The 14,790-nt window shown below is 42.2% G+C and overlaps 2 protein-coding genes across 22 annotated transcripts in view; one reads left to right on the forward strand and one right to left on the reverse strand.

Annotated features, from left to right (window-relative positions):
* Nucleotides 1-6,367, forward strand: part of SPCS1 (signal peptidase complex subunit 1) — a 7,041-nt gene extending 674 nt beyond the window's left edge. For 2 of the 4 annotated variants that reach the window (XM_006025867.3, XM_014520954.2), the window contains exons 2-4: nt 1,504-1,563; nt 5,017-5,103; nt 6,190-6,367. In XM_006025867.3, the coding sequence (XP_006025929.1) occupies nt 1,504-1,563; nt 5,017-5,103; nt 6,190-6,309 (267 nt within the window). In that variant the 3' untranslated portion in view covers nt 6,310-6,367. Of the gene's footprint in view, nt 1-1,503; nt 1,588-2,214; nt 2,217-2,830; nt 2,960-5,016; nt 5,104-6,189 lie in introns of all 4 variants that reach the window. The other 2 variants (XR_003094565.1, XM_025206756.1) reach the window with 2 other exon arrangements.
* Nucleotides 6,368-6,599: 232 nt separating this feature from the next.
* NEK4 (NIMA related kinase 4) overlaps nt 6,600-14,790 on the reverse strand; it is a 56,510-nt gene continuing 48,319 nt past the window's right edge. For 11 of the 18 annotated variants that reach the window (XM_025206779.1, XM_025206774.1, XM_025206783.1 and 8 more), the window contains 3 exons: nt 14,552-14,685; nt 11,942-12,038; nt 6,600-9,393 (listed from right to left, as the gene is read on the reverse strand). In XM_025206779.1, the coding sequence (XP_025062564.1) occupies nt 11,946-12,038; nt 14,552-14,685 (227 nt within the window). In that variant the 3' untranslated portion in view covers nt 6,600-9,393; nt 11,942-11,945. Of the gene's footprint in view, nt 9,394-11,941; nt 12,039-14,551; nt 14,686-14,790 lie in introns of those variants that run through there. The other 7 variants (XR_003094567.1, XR_003094566.1, XM_014520945.2 and 4 more) reach the window with 7 other exon arrangements.

Below are 14,790 nucleotides of genomic sequence, written 5' to 3' on the forward strand. Positions count from 1 at the left end.
ACTTGCCCCTGTGCGTCCTGAGCGGGCGGTGACTGACTGCACAGCCTGCCGCGGCAGGTGCTCCAACATCTGGAGCCTCGGCCTGCTGGCAGCAGCGCAGCGCCCCCTTCCCTTCCCCCCCTCCCGCGGGCTTGAACCTGGGGAGAGCGCCGAGAGCTGGGGAGCGAGGCAAAGCACGCTTACGAGAGGGACGGGTCTGTGGTAGTGTAAACATGCCACTGCCTGCCGGCTACTTAGGGATTTGATGAGTGCAGTTGGGAGGCAGGAGTGAAAAGCAGGCCTTACTTGAAATCTGGACAGGCTTGTCAGTAGTGGCATTGCTTGGGAATGGAGTGGAATTATACAGGGGCCTGTGGTGTTTGGTGCCTACAGAAATCTTTGCTCCTATGGTCAAGTGGTCTAAATCAGGGCTGTCCAATTAGTGGATATGCCTGCAGGCTGTGAGTGATTAATTAGCAGCCCCCAAGCTTCTGCCAAGCACCCCTTCCTTCCCCTCCCCCCATCATTCTGACTGCAGCAGCATCCAGAGTCTCCAAGATCCTTCTCCCTCCTTAGGCTTCTGCTGTGTACATCACAGCACAGCCCACTTGCTGAGGGAGCCTGTGGCCCAGCGTACCCAAATGCTGTGCAATGAGGGAGCCTATGGCAGAGGGCTGGGATGGGGCCCCCACTGCACGGTAGGGGGTAGCCATGCAACATGTGGTCCCACTGGTGCATCCTGGACAGTGTGCAGCCCCCAGTCCCTTATAAGTTAGACAGCCCTGGTCTGAATTATTTAAGTCTGATATACTGATCTTCAGAATTTATTGGAGACTCAAAACTGCTTTGACCTCTTTTTCTTTAGGGTGCTCCCCTTCCCACCACACAATTAGAACAATATTTTGAAACACAAATAATTTTACTTAATATTTTGTATCTTAAGTGGGCATTTTAGAAATTATTTGTTTATTGTAAATAGTCAAATACTGTTTCCCATCTGCAGATGGGTGGGGGGAGTCCTGTGCTGGCTTCCTAATGATAAAATAAAGAGGACACATTTAACTTTTAACATACAAAGCTACTTTTTGTAAAAATCTAATACGATTTTGCTGTATATACAAAATGACAATCTAGTATACCAACAAAAAATGTAATGTTCTATCACTTTAAAAAACGAAAGAATTCTTCCTGATGCTTACAGATCTGTGACTTTGGGATTTTATTCTCATATTATTAATACTGAATATGGCCTACATTGTGGTTCCATGGGGGAACTAATATGTTCTTGGGGTTGCAGGAGACACTAGGCAGTAAATTAAGGGGTATTTTCTTGGTTTAGTATGAAGCTGTAAAGAGCCAAATATTTCTTAAAACTACCTTTCAATCTGGTTTTATATTCTACACTGCACGCTTTGTGGCCAGGGCAGCTCTATCTTACTGATTCTTGCATTCTTTCTGAATAGCACTAAATTGTGGATATATGTGCATAAGTAATTCTAACTGTTAATGCATTTTTCCCCATAGGACTACAAGGGTCAAAAACTAGCAGAACAGATTTTTCAAGGAATCATTCTCGTCTCTGCAGTAAGTATAGTGGAACCATGGCAGGTGACACACAAGTATATAAGACACCTTCTAAAAATAAATCAGATTTGGATCTGACTTTTTTCTTCAAGCAGGTGTTTTGAAGCTTGAAACAAAGCAGACAAGATGTCTTAAGTCTTTAAATGTTCTTAAGTCTTTAAATGAGACTTAGGAAAACCAATGGTTTGAAAAAACAGATAGGGTTTGTTCAGAATAGATTTAAACTTTGTTTAAATTGTGTGGAAGACTGGTTCTGAATCTGGAGTTCCAAATTAATTCAAAGTCTAATTCCTTTACCCTGAAGAGAGTTCAATTTAGCTTAGCAAAATGAAAGAGAAGAGGGGAATATGTTCACTCTACAGATACTTGGGTAAGCAGCGGAGGGAGAAAAACTAAGCTTGAGTACAGTGTTGGCGCAAGAACAAAAGGGAATAAAATAATATCATTTAGATTAGTAATAAGGTTTCTAGCCATTAAGAGGAGGGAGTGAGACTGGAATATTTATTAATGGGTTTCTTGATCTACCACTGCTAACTGGAGCATGCTCAAACTACTGAAATGATTTTGTTACATAGTTGCTTTTGAAAGTGAAGGACTGGACTTTGACTAACAGATGGGTCTTTTCAGTCTCCACACTTCATTCTCAAATAGCAGTGCTAATTATTGACATTTTAGTAATATGTCTAATTGCTATGAGTTAGTTTTGGTTGTAGCTCCTGAAGCTTACAAGAACCATTTTTGTTGGCTAAAATGATACCCAGAATAAAATAGTATTCATGATGTAGGTAAAGCCTTGAAATATTTGGTGACGTGTTCCACCGATTTGACCAGGCTTTTACAGTCTAAGCTCTGAAGTGGAGTCGCATCTTACGCGGGGGTTAGGGTCTGAAGTCAGCATGTAAGGCGAAAATCGGTGACTATACGCAGGGTGGGAGGGGGGGGTGGGGCTTGAGTTTGCATGTGGCGCTGCGCTTAGAGATGCACGGCCGGTGGCAGCGGCGCAGCACGGGGTGGTGGTGGGGATGGCTGCGTGCTGCCCGGCCACCACCACACTGCACCGGCCACACAGCTCTGGGCACGGCTCCATGGCGACAGCGGGAGGTTTTGGAGGCAGTGGTTGTCACTGTGATAATGGGCCTCCAGGTAAGCGGCAGCGCCGTGTGCAAACTCAGGCCGCCCTCCCCACCCCACACCTGCGTATAGTTGAATTCATGTAAGTTAAATGTGCATATGATGCGACTGACCTGTATAACATTTTCTCGCATAGAACTCCTTGTCTTGTGTATAACTGTAAACTGCATCAGACTGCTGGAGGGCCTGGTGGCAAAGTGGTGGGGCTGCCCATGATGGGGATAGCTCCTGTAAAATACCACAATGTTGCAACCTCCAGAGAAAGGTGAGTATAGGGTGCCTAGCCTGCACTGCCTTGTGGGCATGCCTTGGTTCAAGACAGGCTAAGGAATATCACCTTGACAGTAATGTACCCTTGCTGAGGCATTAGGCAGTCAGCAGCAGCTTTTATGTGTTGCTCTCTGGTAGAAGCTACAACCATTGTGGCACTGAATGTCTGGACTTGGTTTGGCTTTTGGACTCTGTCTCATTGATCCAAAGGGGGGGGGGTGGTAGGTCTTGTACACCTAGGCAAAAATATGGTGGAATTGAGGCTGTCCATGTCGAAAGTTTTGGTGTAATAGTTACAAGACTCCATACAAACAGATTCATCAGGCATCTAACTAGACCTATCTATATACTGGGATCCAGAGTTGCTCTGTAAATATCCAGTTGCCCTGTTGCCTGCTCACATAGAACCTACACCTTTTTCCACCTCTCCCCCCAAACAAGTGGCTGAAAATCTGGGTGCATACTGTATGTGAGGAAATATGTAATAGCAGTTAGCTGCCAGCCAAGGCAGAGAGCAGTGAGTAAGGCAGTAGCTCTAGGAATCCCTTGGGGAACCCACAACCACAGGGTAGTTGCAGGGATTTGTCCTTGGCTGGCTCACATACAGCAGCCCTGGTCAGAGCAGACAGCCTATCCTTGGCTGGGCTGTCACCTGGCCTGTGGCAGCTCCAGTCACAGAACAGGTAGCCTGTCCCTAGCAGAGCTGTTTCTGGCTCACAGCAACTCTGAGAGAGCAGGCAGTCTGTATCTGGCTGCTGCTGGTTCATAGAAGCCCCAAGCAGAGCAGGCAGCCTGTTCTGCAGGAGCAGCTGGCAGACAGCAACATTGCTCTAAGACAGCTTGATTAGTGGAACATCAAGAAAACATTAAAAATGAAACTTGTTAACACCTCCTCTGAAGAACAAGAAGAACTGACTCCCTCAGGTGCCTGAAGAGTAATGCCACAGCTGCTGTACTGTGGAGCAGGAATCAGCAGGATGCTTCCCTCCCAGTCAGAAAAGCAGCTTCCTCACTTGGGGGGCTGATGCTGGGGGAGGGGGGAAAGATGCATGTTGTATGCAAGAAAATATGGTATACAGATACATTATACAAAACTTCATTGGTTAAACGGTCTTTGTGATCTTAAAATGAAGACTGCATGTGCTGACCTTGATTTGCCTCTTCCTTTAAAAAAAAAAAAGGGGGGGGGGCAGGGATTCCAACATGAGTAGAAAGGCTAAGTGTGTTTTGTGCAATGTGAGTTCTTTTAATAGAAAATGTCATTGATATATGTAAAATGTGTTTAAAATTTCTTACATTTGTAGGCAAATCTTTTAAAATGCCCAGCATTGAAAATATATAAACAGTGGAACTATTAAATCCTCTGAAATAGGAAGTTAGTTTTCTAATCTCCACAAATTAAGATTTAGAGATCTAGTTAATATTGTCCACTCTCTCCCTTTCAAAAAATACAGAAACTCAGTAACCTAGCTAAATAGCACATAGACAGCCTGGATTCCTGGCCAACATTAGTTTGCAGACCCAAACCTGTATCAACTAATTCTCTTTAGAAAAACAGTACTACTTCACATCATTTCCCCCATATTTCATTTATGATAACTACAGACTCCTTTTCAGGCAATGCCTTTTTTCCATACTGGCTAGAAACTAATTCACCAAAAAGCAGTTTCCTTTCCTTACAAGAAACTAAAATAAATAGCAAAATTGTCCTCATTTGACACACACTGTCCATGCAAACACTACTTCACTGTTTACAAGTTTATTTCCCAGGTTGTACATGTTGCCCAGTTTCCTATTGCATTCATGAAATGATAATTTTACTTTTTATAAATACACTTGGCAACAGATAGTGGGTATTCATGGTTTTAGAACAGAATGGGAAATATTTAGAATGAGGTTTATGCAGAAGTGTTTGCAAGTGTCCTGACTTGCTAATATTCAGTACTTTTTTAAAATCTTGCATTTTCATTTTTTGTGCCTGTGATCACTTCCAGTATTAATCTCTTTTGTTCAGGAAATGACTTTTGAAGTTTTAACTATTTTTTTCTCTAGGTAATTGGCTTTATCTATGGTTACATCACTGAACAATTTGGTTGGACTGTTTACATAGTTATGGTTGGATTTGCTTTATCTTGTCTGGTAAGAATTTATTTCTACTTTGAGTACCATTGTCAGAAAATGCATTAATGAAATACTAAAAACTGTTCCTCAGTTGAAATGGTGCTTTTAGATAGGGGATTTTAAGTAGTGACTAGAGGAGCAGAAGGTACGTAGATACAATACAAATGTCACAATATACTTGAAACCTAACCCACCGAACGAATGCTTTATTCTTTTTGGTTTGTAGCTTCTCTTACCTTAGCCTTGTTTCTTGTTTTTTAAGAGAAGTCTAAGTATCTCTTGAAAAGATTATACTAGAGTTTGTTGCCATTAAACTCTTATAAACTAAACCTTCAGTCTGGATCTAGCCTGCAGCAACATGTGATAAAGTGTGAGGGGTAAGGGGAAAGGAGAGAATCAGTAGTATACTCTGGAGGTATTTTCTGCTCTGTGCTGTGCATTCCTCTACTGCGTGCCACTAACCCCCTCCCCAATGCCCCAGTCCTCTTCATTCTGTGCCCTGTACCCTCTTACTCCAGCCTCCACTTACACTTGTCACCAAACTCGCTGCTCTCCATTGTCGTTGGCCACAAGAACTGGCAGCAGTATTGGGTGTACAGAACAGGGAGGGATGGAATGCCATGGCCCTTGCTTGTGAAAAATGTTAATATCTGGTCAGATTTCAGTGGGGTTTTTGGCCATTTTTGTTTCAGCAGACCCTTGTTTTACATATCAGTAAAAACCAAGGCATGACTTTGTTGAGAGAAATCTCTGCCTAATCTGCATATTCACAGAGCAAATTTTTCACAAATGGACTTTGAAACCCAGGGAAACCCCACCATCCTTTACCACCTCCCCAGTGCAAGATGAAGTTTCTTTTCTACCTGGGAGATCTTTTACAATCTTTGAATTCTCCTTTGCCTGACAAAGGGTGTTTAGACCTGAAAGCTTGCAAAGAGACACTTTTTTTTGCTGCTATATAGTTGGTCTAATAAAAGATCGTCTCTACCCCAAGTGTTTTCTCTACCTTAACCTGTAGAATTTTTTTATTATAAGAGAACTATAAATTGTGTATAGCATTTGGTTGGGTTTCTGGTTTGTTCACAATTTGTCTTTTCATTTAAGTTAACACTTCCTCCATGGCCTATGTATCGTCGCAGTCCTCTAAAATGGCTACCTGTCCAGGAATCGGGACCAGAAGATAAGAAGCCAGTAGACAGAAAACCAAAAAGGCATCCTAAATAATATGAACCTTGATGATGTAACAATGCAGTAGTTTTCTTCATTAAACATGTCTAAGAAATTCTTGTTTTGATATCCTTTCTTGCTTGGTGCTTTTTTAACCTGTTTATATGCTTCCATCACTCTACTGGAGCCTACCCTGCCTGGGATGATCTAGTTGGGGATGGTCCTGTTTTGAGTAGGGGGTTGGACTAGATAACCTTCTGAGATCCCTTCCAACCCTAATTTTCTATGACTTCTACCTCAAGGAACACTAAGTTTGATGTTAAGAGAAACACACACATCACTTCTGGTTACGTTTTTAATAATCTCCCTGGAGAATGAAATGGGGGAGGAGGTAAGTGGGGTTTCAATCTGAAGTACATTTCAGGTTTCTCTTAAAGCAGGGGTGGGCAATTATTTTGGCTGGAGGACCACTTAACAAGTTTTGGCAAGCTGTCAAGGGCTGCACATGCACAGTCTTCCAGGATATATTTTAGCAAAACTTGAATTAAAAAAACAAATCCTTAACTAAAAATCATACATCTTCTATAACATTTTAATTTTATTTCAAAAAATAACTTTTGTCCCAATTTAGTTTGAGTAGCTTATGTAGAGGCAATTGCATAATAGCTCAAAATAGCCTCACTCTGGATGTGCAAGGGGCTGCCTGCACACTAGGTCACTGATCATTAATCTCTACTTGTTGCAGTCTTTTGCATCCTCTGATTGAATGTTCAGATCTTGCATATCTTTTCTGATATAGTCCTTTTCACTGCAGTCTTGGCTGTCTTGTTGCCTTGCTGTCAGTTGGGGTCATATTCTCACATAGTAGTCTCCTGGTCCTGCCTCATACACTTTTAGCTAGCTTGAGGTTTTGCTGTATCCCAATGTTGTCATTTCTCACCTTATCTTTCAGATTGACTTTCAGAATCTGTTTCAACGTGCCCATCTCTACTCTTACCAGTACAATAGAAAATGGAACATTTATATTCAGATAGTTCACAACCCACTTAATTCACAGTGATGTACCAAATTAAGAATCAGATGCTCAGCTGCCTGCTGCAGCTTTCTATCAAAGTGCTTCTCCATTTAGATGGTGCTAATTAGCAGTTCTACCCAGCTGTTTGCTCTGGCTCTGTATACCTCCAGATACTTTGTAAATCCTTCCCTTTACCAGGGTGTGTAGATGTGCATGTGTTTCTCAGTGCCTGCTCCCCTCCACACTTTTTTAGTATCTGGATTCTACTGCATTTCTTCCTTCTCACAGTTCAGAATCCTGCCACATCTCATCACTGATTTTATAACTATCGTGTACAAGCTGACTTTCAGTCTCATTGCATCTTTTTATTACCAACAGTCCCAAACACTTCTCTCCATTTTTTTTTCCAGTTACAGCAGAAAAAACGGTCAGGTTGAGGCCAATGGTCATCGTTTGTAGGTCAGTAGACTTTTTTCAGCAGTGGCAGAAGTGGATGCTATAGGAGGAGAAAGCAGTGAGTACTGGATATCTTTAGAGCGACCTGTTCCCTACCCAGTGGTTCCCAACCCTTTTTTTTCTGTGACCTGTTGCTGGGAGCAGAGGGCGGCGGTGGCCCGGGGGTGGGGGAGCTCCTGGCATGGCTTGTCTTGTGTGTGCTGCTGCCGGCATTGCCCCTGCGACCTTCCTTTGGGTCCGTGACCCAGGGTTGGGAACTGCTGCCCTATACAGTACCCTCCCTAGCATCTACCACTGTTGGTTTAGAGATACAAGATGAATCATCTCCAACCATTCTGTTCAATAGCCATCAACAGACCTATCATCCTTGAATTAATCTCTCTTTTTGAATATGGTTGCATTATCTGCCTCTACCACCTCGTGTGGCAACAAATTCCACAAGTTGACTATGCATTGTGTAAAAAAAGTATTTTCTCTTGTTAGGTTTAAACCTGTCTCCTGCTAACTTCAGTAGGTGCCCTCTAGTTCTAATATTCTAAGACCTGACAAACAATAGTTGTCTACAACCTTCATGATTTTATAGATCTCTTTCATATCCTTCCTTCAGACTTCTGTTTTCCAAACTGAAGTTCCTAGCCTTTTTTAGTCTCTTCTGGTATGGGAAATGCTCCATGCCCCTTATTTTGATTACCCTCCTCTGTACCTTTTCTAATTCTACTGCATCCTTTTTGAGATGTGGGGACCAGAAGTACACAGTTTTCAAGATGTGAGCACACCATAGATTTGTATAATGGCATGATGATGTTCTCCATTTTGTTTTTAATTCCATTCTTATGATGCCCAACATTGTACTGGCTTTTCTTGGTCACTGCTGCACACTGAGGTGACAGTTTTAGAGAACTGTCTACAATGACACCAAGGTTTCTTTCCTGAGTCATAACAGGTAGTTCAGAACCCAGCATTTTGTATAAGTTGAAGTTATTTATCTCCATGTGCATTATCTTGCACTTGTTGACATTGAAGTTCATCTGTCATTTTATTTATTTATTTTTTGCCTAATCACTTGGCTTAGTGAGATCTTTCTGTAGCTTTCCTCCATCAGCCTTGGACTTGATTATCTGGCATAATTTGGTATCACCTGCAAACTTGCAGATTTCACTGTGTGCCCATATCCAGGTCATGGATCATCTTCTCTTCTATGCTTCATTTCCCCCCTCTACACACAAATGTGGCGGAGCCACACAACTGATTTATCATAGACTCTTGCCAGATCCTCATCCTGGGTGCGTGGGTGTGCTGCACATGTGAGGAGGTGGTCAGCAGTCTGTGGTGCATCATTGCAGAACATTGAAAGTGTTGAACAAAACTGGGCCCAGCATAGATCCTTGTGGGACCCTATTTTTGACCTCCCTTAATTAGCCCAACAGTTTGAAGTAGTAGTTTTATGTCAGTAAAATATATAAGTACCCAAATTGGAATTGAGCAAGTTGTCACCTCTACTTCTACAAAAAGTTCTGTGTGTAGCATGTACTCTGCCAACCAAGCATCCTTTGCTATACTGAACACAATTTTGCTCTTTTTAGTTTAGGCATCAATTATAAGCAGTATCATTCTTCAGCATTTCTCCACATAAATAAGTCATAAATAGTTACATAGGACAATTTTTTTTTCTGAAAATGGAAAGGAAACAGGACATTTTTCAAAATGATACATTTATTTTAGAAAATTCAGATTATCTAATTATTCCTCAAAAATAATTTACAAGCCTCCAAAACACAAATGCAACATGTTCTAGCATCACACACTTATATATAACAAAAATATTAAAAAAAAAAAACTTGTAACAAGGCAGGTTGGCAGATGAGAGGACATCAAATACACAAACTATTTTAATGTGCCTAGTTTTTATAATTTTTTCACTAAAAGGAATAAATACTGAAATTTGTTTTCCTTGGGAGAGAAGTTAGAGCCTGGACTCTAAAAAAAAAAATCAGGAGTTGAGTCTGTGGAGTGTGCCTATTTTATTTTATATTTTTTTAATACTGTAGCATATAGACATAACTTGACAGTGTTCTGAAATTAATTTTATAGCTACAGAAATCATAAATCAGCTGTCCACTAAAGCTGTGCAAAGCTTCAGACCATAATTCGGATTCGGAGATGCTATGGAGGCTGAATCTACGAATCTGAATTGAACTGCTGGAAGCTTTAGGCTTTTTTAATCGATTCGGAGTTTCTGAATCGATTCGGCCATAGGGTATAACGAGGAATCAATGAAATATCTATAACTTTGTTGTCTTTTGGCTGATTCAGGTGAAACCTGCGGGGATGGTAGCTTCTGCTGAGAGCATGACGCATGCCAAGTTTCAAGGCGATAGGTGCAGGGGTTTTTGGGAAACTGCACCTCAAAGTTCTGAAAGCAAAACCTTCTGTGTGTGTGTGTGTGTGTGTGTGTGTGTGTGTGTGTGTGTGTGTGTTAAGCCACATGGGGGTGAAAACTGTAGGGATGGTAGCTCTTGCTGAGGCCAAAGAGCCTGCCAAGTTTCAAGGAGATCGGTGCAGGGGTTTGGGGGAAACTGCACCTCAAGCTGCAGACAAGCTAAACTCGTGACATGGGTGACACTGTGTGTTAAAGCGCAGCAGGGTGAAAGCTGCAGGCCTGCTAGCCCCTGCTGAGGCCATGAAGCTTGCCAGCTGTTAAGGAGATAAGTGCAGGGGCTTCTGGGTTCTGGGGCCCTGCACCTCTAGCTGCTGACAGGCAAAACTAGTGATATGGGTGCTTGTGCAACTGTCTCTCTCTTGGGGCACGGGAGTGGGGGAACCGGGACGGGATGGGACACAATACTACTGCAGGCCTGGCTGCTAAGCTACTGTGTTACCAATCAATCATGATTCACTCAGGGAACAGCTCAATACACAGTAGCTAGCTACTAGATAATGAGTTAACGAGCAAGGATTAACACCTACAAAACCACAGGCTAAGGAGAGGAAAGAATCAATACAGAGCCAGGAACTGCTTCTGCCAGAAGACAGTCAGTTGCACAAGCACCCATGTCATGAGTTTTGCCTGTCAGCAGCTAGGGGTGCAGGGCCCCAGAATCCCCCTGTACCTATCTCTGTAACAGCTGGCAGGCTTCCTGGCCTCAGCAGGTGCTAGCAGGCCTGCAGCTTTCACCCTGCTGCGCCTTAACACACACAGTGTCACCCAGGTCACGAGTTTTGCTTGTCCACAGCTTGAGGTACAATTTCCCCCAAACCCCTACACCTTGAAACTTGGCAGGTTTGGTGGCCTCAGCAGGGGTTACCATCCCTGCAGTTTTCATCCCCCTGTGCCTTAACACACACACACCGTCACCTATGTCATGTTTTGCTTTCAGGAATTTGAGGTGCAGTTTCCCAGAAACCCCTGCACCTATCACTTTGAAACTTGGCACGTGTCATGCTCGCAGCAGAGGCTACCATCCCTGCAAGTTTCATTTGAATCAGCCAAAAGACAACAACGTTATAGATATTTCATTGATTCCCCATTATACTCTATGGCTGAATCTCTGAATCGGCTCTGAATCTTCCGAAGCAATTCGGCCAAATTGAATTGGAAATATGTTTTGGATCTCTGAATCAAATCTCTGGCATCCAAATCGAATAGTTCCCTATTCACACAGGCCTACTGTTCATACCATATTGAATTTTTTCATCTAAAACTTTCAGAAGTATTTACATGTATTGGTATGTACTACACAACATTCTATACTGGCAGTACCACCGTGTAGCTTCACCTACGTAGTCAATTGGTGTGGTTTAGTTCTGTAAGAAATTTAAACTAAACCCCCCCCCCCCCTAAAAAACACTTCCATCTAGTTAAAATATTTTACACAGAGAATTTAGTACATGCACTGTTTCTGGGAACATTTTCATATTTATAAAAATCATTCTGTAAAGTATAAGGAAACTTTAATTAAAAAATAAATCCAAATTTATAACAACTCTCTCTCTTCTGTAGAGAATGTAATGGCCAGTTTCACAGTATTAAGAGCAATATGACTATTACTAGTGCTATACACTGTCCAGTTCATCTCCTTACCAAGAAAAGGAAAGTCTAAGGATAAAAACAAGTATCATAACTATAAGTTAGTCTGGATCATTAGTATCCTACACTGCCTACCCAACACTTTCAAACTAGATCATCTTTTCTCTAAAAAAACTACAAAAAACATTCACCTGGTCAAAATTTTACATTATCTTCAAGAAACTTCAGATGGCGAGCCTTCACACTGTAATTGGTATACTTCTCTCCCATGTGCTCCCGCAACTGTAACTAGAACAAAAGCAGTATAAGTCTGTTGTTTTAATTTACTTCCCCTTTAGTCCCCCCACACACATGCTGCTCCTGAGAAAATTTACATTGAGGATGCCATTCAGTCTGTTTGGCTGAAAGGGAAGAAGATTAAATGAAACATAAAAGTGGTCTTAGCTGAAACTAAGGACTATTTAAAAATGATCTGGGTTGAAAATTTTAGAAGCAAGAGATGTGCTATATATAGAGCAGTACACAAGCTTTTTTGTTAGCTTATCTACGCAGCACTTCAGTTGTAATCAAGTTTTGCATGCAAACAACTGGAAATCTGTTTATCATTTATCTATCCCAGGGATGTCACACATCTGGCCCTGTGGGCCCACAAACCAACTCCATGTGCCAAATCCGACGTGCAATGCTAGTCTGGTATGGGTGCTACATGCAGTGCACAACCCAGACCAACCCTTAATGCTGCTTGCAGTGCATGTGCTGGCTTCAGCACCACACACTGGTCCCAGCTACTGCATATGGGGTGGGTCCAGGGCATTTCCACTACATGTGGCACCCATACCAACTCAGCTCCGTGTGCTGGATCCAGCATTTGGGGCCAATCTGTGGGCTGGGATCCAGCATGCAGGACCAGCATGAGTACCACATGCAGCTCACACCCTGGACCAGCCCTGGATACAGTCCGTGCCAGACCAGCTCTAAATGCTATGTGCAACACGTGCCAAGCACAGCTCCATGCATCATGTGCACAGGGCCAGTTTGGGGTGCAAACTGTGCCTAACCAGCCCTGCACACTGGATCTAGTACGTGCAGCCAGTCTGTAGGCCTGATCTAGACTAGCTCTGGATCTAGCATTCAAAGCTGGGCCATTACAGGCACCACATATATTGCAAGCCCTGGACTAGCCTCATTCACCTCAGACTGGCCCCATGTATTATGTGTAGCATGTGCACTGGCTTCAGCCCCTGTGCCAGATCAGTTCTGCATGCAGCATGAGGGCATAGTCTAAGACTCAAAGGCAGTACTACGGGCCAGATGGTAGGGCTCGGTAGGCAACATCTTTGACACCCTTGATTACGTACATTTTAGAAATACTAGAGGTAGATTTATATATTTGGGTATTTTTATTGATTTCAATGAAAACTGTACATGGACTCTGAAGGCACATTTGGGCATTCCAAAATGGAAGTTCATTGGTGAAACGCCAGTTAATTGACATTAACTGGCATTTTTCTAATGAACTTGCACTTTGGAAAGGCCAAATGCTGCCTTCAGAATGCACAAACTCAAAGCTCTTGCATCTTCTGCAAGAATGAAGACAATGGTGAAGTTGATTCGTATTATTTACAAAGCCCTCCTGTCTACCCCCTCCAAAATTATGCAAATACAACTATGCTAGTAAGGGTAGGGGGAACACCCCCCCCGAAATGGATGACATAAGTGCCAGTCATAACGTTGCCTTGCACTGCAAGTTGCCCCATACGTTTTCTGTCAGTTCTTAAGACTTGTTAGAAATACATTGAAAATGATGGCAATTGATACTCGGTCATAAACACTCTTGTGCCTTTATACTTAACCATGTATGTGCGAATAACAAATAAATCCTGTACAACACAAATCAGTTCTCTCAGACATGCTGTTGAATAATTGATTGATCAGATATGTTCATCATAGCAGGAAACATGTTAAGTATACCTCAAAAGACTGAAATGCGTTTATTAAATTTAAAACAACAAAAAACTGTATGTAGTCATTCATCAGATTGCAAAAACGTTTCCTAGTTTGAGATGTTATAACTTGTCTGTTACAAGCAATAATATCTTTCCATATACTGCTCAACTGTTACATTACTTCACAAGTGTCTATGATACAGCCCGCAGGGCCCTATTATCTGGCCCAATATGCTGCCCATGGATCTCAGACTGAACACACATGCCAATGCATTGCGCACTTACCTGGCCCCATAGGGCCAGCCTGGGAATGTACACTGAATGCAGCCTCACACCACTCACCCAGGACCTATGCCACTCATCTGGCCCAGAGGGTCTGATGGAGTTTGACACACCACATTACTTGATTAACCAAGCCTAGGCTTTTTTTCTCCCCTAGTCTCAATTTACACAGCAAGTCAAAATGTGTTAAGAACTGATGTGCAACTAACCAGGTAAAATGTAATTGGATAGATGCACAAAACTGTCCTGTGGAAAAGCATGCAAATAACCAAAATACACAATACAGTGGACTCTATTATTTATATGGCATAATTATCAATCTCAGAATAGTCTAAAAAAATTGAAGCCAACTTTTCCAGCAATTCAGAATGAACTAAAATTAAGATTGCAACTTCTGCTTTCAATATACATGACTATGGCCTAATTCTGCAAACAGATAAGCGCACACATCTTTTCAGGGGCAGGGTCTATGTTGTTAGATCAATTTCTTAAAATATAAAAATGAAATGCTCATTTAGACAGCATGGAAGGAAAAAAACAGGTTTAGTGGACTGCAGCATTAGGAAAATTCACCTCTCTCTTCAGTTCATCTTCTTCCTCCATGATATCATATACTTTCTCTAAAAGTTTCACTCCAAGTCCTCGCACCACATCAGATCTCAAGACTTCAACCATTCTCTTAATCTTTTTAGGACCAGATAAGGCATCTTTAAAAAAAAATGTAAAGTAGTTCATTTTAACACGCTCCTTTCCTACCAGGGGTTTGAATATGGGCTAATCAATACCAAGGAATCCATGGGGGAGGTAGTTTG

This window comes from Alligator sinensis, unplaced genomic scaffold (genome assembly GCF_000455745.1).
Source record: "Alligator sinensis unplaced genomic scaffold, ASM45574v1 scaffold78_1, whole genome shotgun sequence".
NCBI classification, from domain to species: domain Eukaryota; kingdom Metazoa; phylum Chordata; order Crocodylia; family Alligatoridae; genus Alligator; species Alligator sinensis.